The sequence below is a fragment of the Ostrinia nubilalis genome, chromosome 17 (assembly GCF_963855985.1).
Source record: "Ostrinia nubilalis chromosome 17, ilOstNubi1.1, whole genome shotgun sequence".
In the NCBI taxonomy this organism is placed as follows: domain Eukaryota; kingdom Metazoa; phylum Arthropoda; class Insecta; order Lepidoptera; family Crambidae; genus Ostrinia; species Ostrinia nubilalis.
In genome coordinates, this window is record NC_087104.1 from 4,215,370 (window position 1) to 4,227,246 (window position 11,877).

At 48.0% G+C, this 11,877-nt stretch overlaps 1 protein-coding gene across 1 annotated transcript; it reads right to left on the bottom strand.

Annotated features, from left to right (window-relative positions):
* Positions 1-1,485: 1,485 nt before the first annotated feature.
* Positions 1,486-10,060, bottom strand: LOC135080208 (uncharacterized). The gene is made up of 8 exons (XM_063974891.1): positions 8,680-10,060; positions 7,855-8,018; positions 6,743-6,818; positions 6,262-6,411; positions 5,080-5,735; positions 2,760-2,863; positions 2,067-2,136; positions 1,486-1,952 (listed from the first exon to the last, which is right to left on the bottom strand). The coding sequence occupies exons 1-8, from the start codon at positions 10,058-10,060 to the stop codon at positions 1,842-1,844; spliced, it is 2,712 nt and encodes a 903-aa protein (XP_063830961.1). The 3' UTR covers positions 1,486-1,841.
* Positions 10,061-11,877: the final 1,817 nt, after the last annotated feature.

Here is an 11,877-nt window from a genome sequence, read left to right on the forward strand (position 1 = left end):
AAATTATAAAAAATATAATACCTCTAGGACGTAACGCACTAACTAGGGTTTTTAGTATAACTTTTTCAATATTCAAAGCTGTTGTACAGTAGCTTTCGTATAATTTTAAACAACAATTAATAAGATAACAAATACAAAATTTCATAATTTTAAAACATCGATCTCAAATAAAAACAAACGTGTTATTATTTGTACAGAATTAAGATTTGTTCTAACACTAACAAAGGGCTAATATAATATTGAACTTACATTCAAAGTGGCTCTACACTAATTTATCTGAAATCTCTGTATTGTCCTTTAGCCCAAACATGATTCTACAATTTACATATTTTTAGTTATTGCCGAACCGCTAAATTGTGTTTAGCGTTTTTTCACATAAGAACAATAATTAATAAACCATGCTATTTACAGTAACATAAATACACACATATTCTGTTCTTATATGAGATCGACATTACATTATTTATTATCGAATGATTGAAAATTAATTAAACTAACTCAATAAATTACCATTTACGGCCGAAATAAAAATGGCCTGGAAGAAAAAAGTCGCGTAACTATAATTGACATCAAATAGATACAATCGACCGCTAAGTCTAGTTATTTGTAAATAAATTATGTATTAGTATTATACATAAAAATCTGTGACATTCATTACAGGGGATAAAATTAAAGATAAACTAAATGCCATAGATTCAAAATATTATTACATACAAGCAGGAAATAAGTTTGAGGTAACAAAATAGTACCAGCAGAGAGGTAATTTATAGATATGGACTAATAAAAAAGCTGAGTAGACCCTGAAGAAGTTTTGCATTGACTTCTGTTGTAGAATTCTCTAATAAATATATTACTCCCACCAAAAAGTTTGTGTTTACACAAAAAGATACACAACTTTAAGTGGTATAAATATACACCGAAATTAGTTATATCTTTCTATTAGTTCAACAAGCATTTATTAGCATGCATTAACTACACGATCGTAGTTAATAAAAATAAATCAGGAATTGATAGTTTTATTATTTTTTCAAGCACTAATATAATTAGTTAACACTAGACGTTTTATTGCATTATTATGAAACACTATTCACAAGCAATATTTTAGAAATACGTTCATAAATAATATAGGGAGATATACACATTGTGTTGAATTTCAAATTATATGACTGGCATATTACAAGCACGCTTTTAAAATGGTGTATAATTTAAAAGATATGTTCTGAAATCATATTTTTAAACATAAAGTATTAACATTCATTCATAAGCAATGACTCGCTAACTTCACTGTGTATTTCAAGTGCTTTGTTTGAAGTATTTCTTATAACGTTGTATTTTGGAAAGAACATAAGAGTAACTCGAGTTGGGCCAAAATAAATTTTATGTAGAAATGTGTTCTCGCCATTAGATTTAAATTTTCAATAGGATTCATTAAATAAAATAATATTATATTTATATAAACAAAAACATAACTATTTGAATAAAAACTTGCAAGTACATATAAGTTATAATAATACTAGGAAACTTATTTACAAAAGAAAATGTATTACAGTTTTTTTAATTTCTAATAGTCAATTATAAAAAAAATGCTTTATTAAGCTTTTAGACAAGCCAAAATAACATAAGTTGTGCTCTAAATCAACATAATTATTAAAATCTATAACACCTGTATGCTTTTCATTGTGTATGTAAACAATCTCTACTGCCTGAAAACTAGCTACATTATTGTAACCAATTACACGATCACTATCCAGTAAAGTTTGAAAAAGAACTCCACAAAAATAGCTGTCTCTTTCAAAAGCGTTTCTCGATGGGTGGATATGGCGCGTGCGAGCGGGACGGTATCATTTGCCGGCCCACTCGCTGATTCTCCCGTTTTCGAAAACGAGGTTTCTTCGGGGTAAAGGCACTAGGGTACCTCGTTTTACTATACCCATGTCTTCACCTGGATAGTACTGAAAAAGTACAGTACTTAGTTTATTTACGAGTACTAAATACCGACAATTTACACCATTTGATTTTGAACCTTATCCCGTTGGGATAAAGTTGATAACAATAAAATTACTTACTTGGCATTGTGACACGAATTTCAGGACATCAGAACGAATGAAGTCATTGTCTTCTTTCACTTTCTCAAATCTGAAAAGGTAAATAAGAGCGTCAGGTATTATTGACACAAAATAAGACTATGTCGAAATAAAAGAAGTAAACAAATTCGACTTTATGTCTTCATTGAGTGATTTAACTCACATCACACCCAACTACCCTCAAAGGAATTATTACCACAGAATAATAAAAAGTACTACGTACTAGTAAAGTTTTAAAAAAATGTATGCTCAATGTCATTAACAATATGGTGTAATTTAGCCTGTCTCAAGAGTCAAGCACCATTTTGTTGACAAACGTCAATGATCGGCACTGCGCCGAAGCTATAGGGCTGACTTCGGTAAAATGATGTGACGTGAGGTGCCAAACTGCGGAAAATGGCGGAGGAAATACATGATTTCGAATGAATTATCATGAATAATATTAACTACTTATTTACCTCTCAGTGTCTTGAGGCAACTTAAAAAAGTACATTCTGTGTTTTTATTATTATTTAGGCAGTTAAATACTGCACAGTATTATGTACACCACGCGTGCGTGAGTCAATGTTCGCTCGTATGTGAGGCCTTGTCGAATAGTATCCTGTAGGTGGGCCATCGTGCGTGTTTTGTTTACGATGTAAACTCGCGGAGATGAACAGGCCTGTTATTACTTACAAGTCAGGTTTGGCTATCCTTTCGACTATACATTGGCATATTTTTTCGCACAGCACCTCGTCAAATAACGGGATACCGAACTGCAGATCAAGGATAGTCCATTTCTGAAAATAATAAGATAATGGTAACAAACACCTTTGACTAACTATGTATAATATAAAAGTATAGAGCATATAAGTGCACTTTATAAGTTTGTATTTAGTGACCGACCGAATATTCGTTTTCGTTTTCGGCCAAAAAATGGACATTCGGCCATATTTTCGTTTTCGGCCAAAGACCAGCCGAAGCTTCGGCCGAACCGAATATCAGAAATACGTGAATAAGATGGTTACGTTTATCGTTCCGATATCTTCTGGTGTGAATCTGGTGCACTTATGGTAAGTTCCAATCAGACTTGAACGGACGCGGTATTGTCACACTCTTTTGAAGTTGTGAAGTGAGGTTACGTTGTGAAGGGTGTCCAGCGAGAATTTTCCAAGTTCAAAATTGAATAAAAATAAAACCAAAGAGTTAACATTAAGTTTAATTGTTTCAAAATAGAGTCTAATGCGGATTTGAAATACGCCATGAGTCACTGGTCGGGAGCCTACAGACCGTTCGCAGTTGAGCAATAAGTATTTGAAATGTATTGTCGAATGATCGATGAATGTAGGTATTGTCTGATACCACAACTGCAACTGCATCCCGGTCAACTACGTAACTTTATTTCAGCAAGAAGGTGTCTCACCACACACGGAGAGTACCTCGATGGAGATACTGAGGACTATTTTTTTTTTTCAAATAAATGATCAGCAAGTACAGGGACATACTCTAGCCGCCTCGGTCACCAGATCTCACACCATGCGACTTTTTCTTGTGGGGATATCTCAAGTCAAAAGTTTACAGCAAACAATCCTTAAATAATTCAGGTTCTGTAAGAAAATATCCGCATTGAAGTTGCAGGAAAATTATTAGCGCGATTTGCTCTCGCATAGTTGCGAATGTAAGGGTCCGGCTGTGAGAGTGCCTAAGATAGTAAAACGGGCATCATTTAAAAGACACTGCCTATAAAAAATTAAATCCGCATTGTTAAACTCCAGTTTGCATTAGTAATAAATAAAAAAAAAAACATTTATTTAATTGTATTCATTTTTGAAGTTGAAAAATTCCCACTGGACACCCTTTATTTCTTCTTCACTTCCAATATTTCAATATACACCGGAAATAATATTCTACTAAGAATTCATGATTAATTTTTTTGTGTTTTAATGCCGGTTTCCTTTAATCAATCCTTATCAAAATCAACTGTCAAACGTCATTATGTTTTTGGTCAAAACATTAACGGCTTTCAAAGTTTTTACATAATTTCAGAATGAAAGAAGAACGGTCACGCCCCATACAAAAAAAACCCAGACCCGACAGAAACGAGACATATCTCATTTTTTTTGTCATGTCTTAATTAGTTAAATTATATATTTTTTATATTCGAAATCTATGTATAACACCAAAATATTACCCTTTGTTTTTGTTCAGGCGCTATACAAAAACTAATACAAAATGCCTATTTATCACCAAAATTGGTAAATGTATGTACCTAAATGTCTATTACAGCTGCTATGGAATGTATCTAGGTGACCTGGAGATACAGCCGGATTATACAGGGTGGTTATACATTATGGAACGATAAGTGATCTCACTCGATTATTTCTAAACTATGCAAGATATTTTTTTTTTATTTTTTTTTTATTTATTATTCATTATTGAGCAATTACATATTTGATCCAAAATTGATGATATTGAAAAACTAGTTACTGATTCTGAAAGTGCTTCACGAGCTCTTTCAAATGGTACCAATAATAGGTTACAGATTATGGAAGCTGGTAACATTTAATTTTTGGATTTTGTAACTTCTCGTTTCCACCCTGTATAATCCGGCTGTATCTCCAGGTCACCTAGATACATTCCATAGCAGCTGTAATAGACATTTAGGTACATACATTTATCAATTTTGGTGAAAAACAGGCATTTTGTATTGGTTTTTGTATAACGCCTGAACAAAAACAAAGGGTAATATTTTGGTGTTATACATAGATTTCGAATATAAAAAATATATAATTTAACTAATTAAGACATGACAAAAAAACTGAGGTATGTCTCGTTTCTGTCGGGCCTGGGTCACAGATGACCGTTCTTCTTTGAGAGTTGAAGGTCATTTTCGTTTTCGTTTCCGTTTTCGGCCGAAAATTGAGACTGCAGCCGAAGCTTCGTTTTCGTTTCCGTTTTCGGCTGGAAATCCATATTCGGTCGGACACTATTTGTATTGTAGTCATAAAATTATTACCTCGGGTTTACAAGTTTCGTCGTCTGACAAATTGTGCGTGGTGTCAACCCCGCTATCACCCTCCGCCGTGATCTCTGTTAGTTTGTTCGATAGCTGCGTGAACATCGATATCGACTCCTCCGCCGGACTCAACAAATCGTTCAACTGGCTCATCGACTTCTCGCTCGCGGTATCACTTCCTTTCTTGCTATCGAATTTCAAATTCTCCACGCTGATTGACGTCGAGTTTATCGCAACCAAATCATCTGAAAAACTTATCGATTCTTTGCTCGTGGAATTTTCTAAGGAGTTTTTCTTGAGATCGCTTTTTTCTTTCAAGTCTTCGATGCTGGTGGACGACGAGTTGATTTGGACGATGTCGTCAGAGCCCGCGATCGATTCCTTGCTTTGATGCGACTGTTTCGAATCGTCATCGATTGCTAAATTGTCTAACTCTTCGCAAAGTAGCTGCCCGCATTCCACACTAGTGAATCCATTGGCAGGGGAACTAGTTTTGCTGTCGATGGTCGGCGTGACGGCGAAGTGAGACTCTATGGGCGACTGTAACCTCTTTGAGTAGTCGGCGGCAGTTTTTTCAGTGGAATCATTGGACGAAAGTGATATCTCGCTGACAGGTTTCGCAATGCCGCAGACGTCTTTCTTCTTTCTAGACGGTACTGCAAAAAATACAATGTTTAGGAAGATTAGACCAGAGCGTTATCTTATACATAGCGAGGTTCAGAGGGACATGAGACAGATTCTAATTTTTTTCTCAGCCGGCCTAGGATCATAGGATGCGCGCGTCACGAATAATTTTATCGTCGATTAAGGCCCGATTCGACAAACTTTTATCCGAGAATAACTCCTGGTATAACTGGTACATTGACAGTTTCAGTATGGGAAATATGTCAAAATGTCGAATAACTGACGTTTTATTCTGAGATTAATATTTACTCGTGTTTGGTCGAATCCACCCTTGCGATAAAAGTATGGAATTATCGTGTAACATCGATTAAATGCTTTGCATGAGACAATATAATGCTTGATAAGACAATATAACGGCACGAATTTTTAACTCCAGCCGGTCTAGGATGCGCGCCACGATAAAATCTTATCATCGTTTTCAGGCGATAAATGTATGGAGTTATCGCGCGATAAAAGTTTATCACGGCGCGCGTCCAAACTCCAGGTGAGGTGACGTACGCAGCTGCACGGCGGGCGGCGGGCGCGCGCAGCCGAGGTCGGGCACGCCGATGTCGCACAGCGTGACGTAGCCCGCGCTGCGCGTCAGTCTAAGTCGCTGCAGCAATCGTCGGAGCCCCGCGTGCCGGTACCACAGCGATTGGTACGGGTCTGGAACATATTATTTAATTTTATTCAGCCATATGAATGATTAAGCGAGTTTTTCACCGCGAGCGGAGTGAGCCTATTAATGGTTCCGTTTACCTCGTAATACAAAATTGCATACATCTGTTTCCACCAAGAAAGAGTCGAGCGAAAATGACAGAGTAAAAATGAGCTTGCTCATCAAATCAATATGTACTCTCCAACTCTTTCCCGATGGAAAAGTAATCCTACTTTATGTACACGAAGACCGCTCCGCTAGAAATCCCTAGGTCATTCGTCTTGGGCGGTGGAAAACGGGCTTTAGTTAAAAAAAACTTGACTAATCATCATTACTTACCATTGCCATACCGTTCGTCGTTTTCAGGTGGGAACATGATATGTGTGAAGGATGCAGCTTGTCGCACACCAGCCGCCTGCAAGAAAATAAATAGATCAGTACGTATTTTGACTTGATTGACAGTTTATGTGTCTCTTTACACTAGCATTTGTCCAGCATACACGGACGACGAAGCAGCGCAGACATAACACCGCATTAACGTAGCACAGATATAACACCTTAGTAACAAATAATAGGAAAAGGCATAGAAGAAGAACGACGAAGAATATCGAGCTGCATGTGAAAAGGGATACTCAGGTAAAAAACAAATGCTAGTCGCAAGTGACGCCGAAAAGGAGTCAATGACACTGACCTGTAATAACACAGGGCCACGTCTAAGCACCTAGTTAGCGGCGGAGGGCGCCTTATAGGTAAATCTGGAGAATGAATATACATTGAATTGTGCAAACTATCGGACGTAAGTCGCGGATGTGACCTCGATCCGTCCTTGCAACTTCAGACGTTCGAAGGGAATCTGGCGCGCTGGATGTTTTTGTCAGCCGCAAGTCTCAAGTGACTATGCATGCTGCACAAGTCGCGGCTGTCATCCGTGGCTCACGGACGCGTCCGATAGTATGTTTCCAGCTTAACACTGACCTGTAGTAACAGAGGGCCGCGCCTAAGCGCCGAGTGCGCGGCGGCGGCGGGCAGCGCCGTGCCGCCCTCCAGCGCCGCCTCCGCGCCCCACCACGACACCGTAAAATAGATTGGACAAAGTGCCAAGCCAGTCTAAACCAGTGCAAGAACGAACGCCGCCCGCTTGAGACTCGTCTGTGTGCGTAGTGCAAAAGGAAGTACACACCGGTGATTGTCTTCTGTCACTATATGTTGTGCCCGGTGCGAGGTATAGTGCGACCGCTTAAATGAGACCTCGCATGCGGAACGTTTAACGTTTACCACTTCACTGTGACGTCACATATCTTAAGAAGCGGCCGGAGTCGTTAGACATGAGATAAAATAAAAAAAGTTCACTGGATAATTCTCAAGATATATGACGTCACAGTGAAGTGGTTAACGTTAAACGTTCCGCATGCGAGGTCTCATTTAAGCGGTCGTACTATAGTAACACTGACCTGTAGTAACACAGGGCCGCGCCTAAGCGCAGAATTTGCTGCGGCGAGAGCGGCGGCGGCGGGCAGCGCCGTGCCGCCTTCGAGCGCTGCCTCCGCGCCCCACCACGATACTGCCAGCCGCGAGTAGCCCAGAAGCGCGCGCGGGATGCAGCGCAGCACTGTGCCTGGAGTAAACTTATTGTGAGAAAAAAGTACATAAATACGCTTAGGGTATGTACGTAAAACTTGCGCGGGTGCACACAGCGGGTACCTTGAGCGTATGACCTAAGACGCTAATGCCCGTTTTCACCATCAATCTATAACTTTTAAGTGACCCCTAAAAAATCAAAATTCTTTTTATACCATAGAGGTCACATAAAAATTAGGAATTGATGGTGAAAACGGGCATAAAACTTTTAAAGGTGTACGGAACGGGTACCCGTTCCGAACGTCCAAAGCAGCAATCTATTAATGGTGCGCAAATACACGCCCGTGCGTGACGTGCGACCGCCCTCCGCCACGCGTATTGAAAACCTGCGCATGCGTCCGCATCCTACTTCGCTGCTCATACTAAGTTTCGATACAAACACGCGTGCGTGCGCCTGCGCAAGTTTTAGCATAGGACCTAAAGGGCTTATGTACAAAACTGTGAATTGGCATTTCGTGCCAAAAAACTGGGATACGAATTGCTATTGTTGGGTATTCGTAGATTTTTACAATGTGAAGTTGCATCGCAGTTATGTGTCAAAGCCGTAAGTGATGCTTGTGGCACGGCTATTATTCTTTTTAACGGCCTCAATGGTGAATGTTTGAAGTACACCGTTTCACCGATTCGAAGTCGCGCACCTTTGGTGAGCAGCAGCGTGGGCGGCCCGTAGCCGGCCACGTGGTAGAGGTAGAGGCGCATCCAGGGCGTGGCGGCCTCGGGCGGCGCGGGCCCACGTGCGGCCTGGGCCCGGCCTGGAGGCTGTAGTCTGCATGGTACACTGTGGACGGTGGACGAGGGCGCACCTTTGGTGAGCAGCAGCGTGGGCGGCCCGTAGCCGGCCACGTGGTAGAGGTAGAGGCGCATCCAGGGCGTGGCGGCCTCGGGCGGCGCGGGCCCACGTGCGGCCTGGGCCCGGCCTGGAGGCTGTAGTCTGCATGGTACACTGTGGACGGTGGACGAGGGCGCACCTTTGGTGAGCAGCAGCGTGGGCGGCCCGTAGCCGGCCACGTGGTAGAGGTAGAGGCGCATCCAGGGCGTGGCGGCCTCGGGCGGCGCGGGCCCACGTGCGGCCTGGGCCCGGCCTGGAGGCTGTAGTCTGCATGGTACACTGTGGACGGTGGACGAGGGCGCACCTTTGGTGAGCAGCAGCGTGGGCGGCCCGTAGCCGGCCACGTGGTAGAGGTAGAGGCGCATCCAGGGCGTGGCGGCCTCGGGCGGCGCGGGCCCACGTGCGGCCTGGGCCCGGCCTGGAGGCTGTAGTCTGCATGGTACACTGTGGACGGTGGACGAGGGCGCACCTTTGGTGAGCAGCAGCGTGGGCGGCCCGTAGCCGGCCACGTGGTAGAGGTAGAGGCGCATCCAGGGCGTGGCGGCCTCGGGCGGCGCGGGCCCACGTGCGGCCTGGGCCCGGCCTGGAGGCTGTAGTCTGCATGGTACACTGTGGACGGTGGACGAGGGCGCACCTTTGGCGAGCAGCAGCGTGGGCGGCCCGTAGCCGGCCACGTGGTAGAGGTAGAGGCGCATCCAGGGCGTGGCGGCCTCGGGCGGCGCGGGCCCACGTGCGGCCTGGGCCCGGCCTGGAGGCTGTAGTCTGCATGGTACACTGTGGACGGTGGACGAGGGCGCACCTTTGGCGAGCAGCAGCGTGGGCGGCCCGTAGCCGGCCACGTGGTAGAGGTAGAGGCGCATCCAGGGCGTGGCGGCCTTGGGCGGCGCGGGCCCACGTGCGGCCTGGGCCCGGCCTGGAGGCTGTAGTCTGCATGGTACACTGTGGACAGTGGACGAGGGCGCACCTTTGGTGAGCAGCAGCGTGGGCGGCCCGTAGCCGGCCACGTGGTAGAGGTAGAGGCGCATCCAGGGCGTGGCGGCCTCGGGCGGCGCGGGCCCACGTGCGGCCTGGGCCCGGCCTGGAGGCTGTAGTCTGCATGGTACACTGTGGACGGTGGACGAGGGCGCACCTTTGGCGAGCAGCAGCGTGGGCGGCCCGTAGCCGGCCACGTGGTAGAGGTAGAGGCGCATCCAGGGCGTGGCGGCCTCGGGCGGCGCGGGCCCACGTGCGGCCTAGGCCCGGCCTGGAGGCTGTAGTCTGCATGGTACACTGTGGACAGTGGACGAGGGCGCACCTTTGGTGAGCAGCAGCGTGGGCGGCCCGTAGCCGGCCACGTGGTAGAGGTAGAGGCGCATCCAGGGCGTGGCGGCCTCGGGCGGCGCGGGCCCACGTGCGGCCTGGGCCCGGCCTGGAGGCTGCAGTCTGCATGGTACACTGTGGACAGTGGACGAGGGCGCACCTTTGGTGAGCAGCAGCGTGGGCGGCCCGTAGCCGGCCACGTGGTAGAGGTAGAGGCGCATCCAGGGCGTGGCGGCCTCGGGCGGCGCGGGCCCACGTGCGGCCTGGGCCCGGCCTGGAGGCTGTAGTCTGCATGGTACACTGTGGACGGTGGACGAGGGCGCACCTTTGGTGAGCAGCAGCGTGGGCGGCCCGTAGCCGGCCACGTGGTAGAGGTAGAGGCGCATCCAGGGCGTGGCGGCCTCGGGCGGCGCGGGCCCACGTGCGGCCTGGGCCCGGCCTGGAGGCTGTAGTCTGCATGGTACACTGTGGACGGTGGACGAGGGCGCACCTTTGGTGAGCAGCAGCGTGGGCGGCCCGTAGCCGGCCACGTGGTAGAGGTAGAGGCGCATCCAGGGCGTGGCGGCCTCGGGCGGCGCGGGCCCACGTGCGGCCTGGGCCCGGCCTGGAGGCTGTAGTCTGCATGGTACACTGTGGACGGTGGACGAGGGCGCACCTTTGGTGAGCAGCAGCGTGGGCGGCCCGTAGCCGGCCACGTGGTAGAGGTAGAGGCGCATCCAGGGCGTGGCGGCCTCGGGCGGCGCGGGCCCACGTGCGGCCTGGGCCCGGCCTGGAGGCTGTAGTCTGCATGGTACACTGTGGACGGTGGACGAGGGCGCACCTTTGGTGAGCAGCAGCGTGGGCGGCCCGTAGCCGGCCACGTGGTAGAGGTAGAGGCGCATCCAGGGCGTGGCGGCCTCGGGCGGCGCGGGCCCACGTGCGGCCTGGGCCCGGCCTGGAGGCTGTAGTCTGCATGGTACACTGTGGACGGTGGACGAGGGCGCACCTTTGGTGAGCAGCAGCGTGGGCGGCCCGTAGCCGGCCACGTGGTAGAGGTAGAGGCGCATCCAGGGCGTGGCGGCCTCGGGCGGCGCGGGCCCACGTGCGGCCTGGGCCCGGCCTGGAGGCTGTAGTCTGCATGGTACACTGTGGACGGTGGACGAGGGCGCACCTTTGGTGAGCAGCAGCGTGGGCGGCCCGTAGCCGGCCACGTGGTAGAGGTAGAGGCGCATCCAGGGCGTGGCGGCCTCGGGCGGCGCGGGCCCACGTGCGGCCTGGGCCCGGCCTGGAGGCTGTAGTCTGCATGGTACACTGTGGACGGTGGACGAGGGCGCACCTTTGGTGAGCAGCAGCGTGGGCGGCCCGTAGCCGGCCACGTGGTAGAGGTAGAGGCGCATCCAGGGCGTGGCGGCCTCGGGCGGCGCGGGCCCACGTGCGGCCTGGGCCCGGCCTGGAGGCTGTAGTCTGCATGGTACACTGTGGACGGTGGACGAGGGCGCACCTTTGGTGAGCAGCAGCGTGGGCGGCCCGTAGCCGGCCACGTGGTAGAGGTAGAGGCGCATCCAGGGCGTGGCGGCCTCGGGCGGCGCGGGCCCACGTGCGGCCTGGGCCCGGCCTGGAGGCTGTAGTCTGCATGGTACACTGTGGACGGTGGACGAGGGCGCACCTTTGGTGAGCAGCAGCGTGGGCGGCCCGTAGCCGGCCACGTGGTAGAGGTAGAGGCGCATCC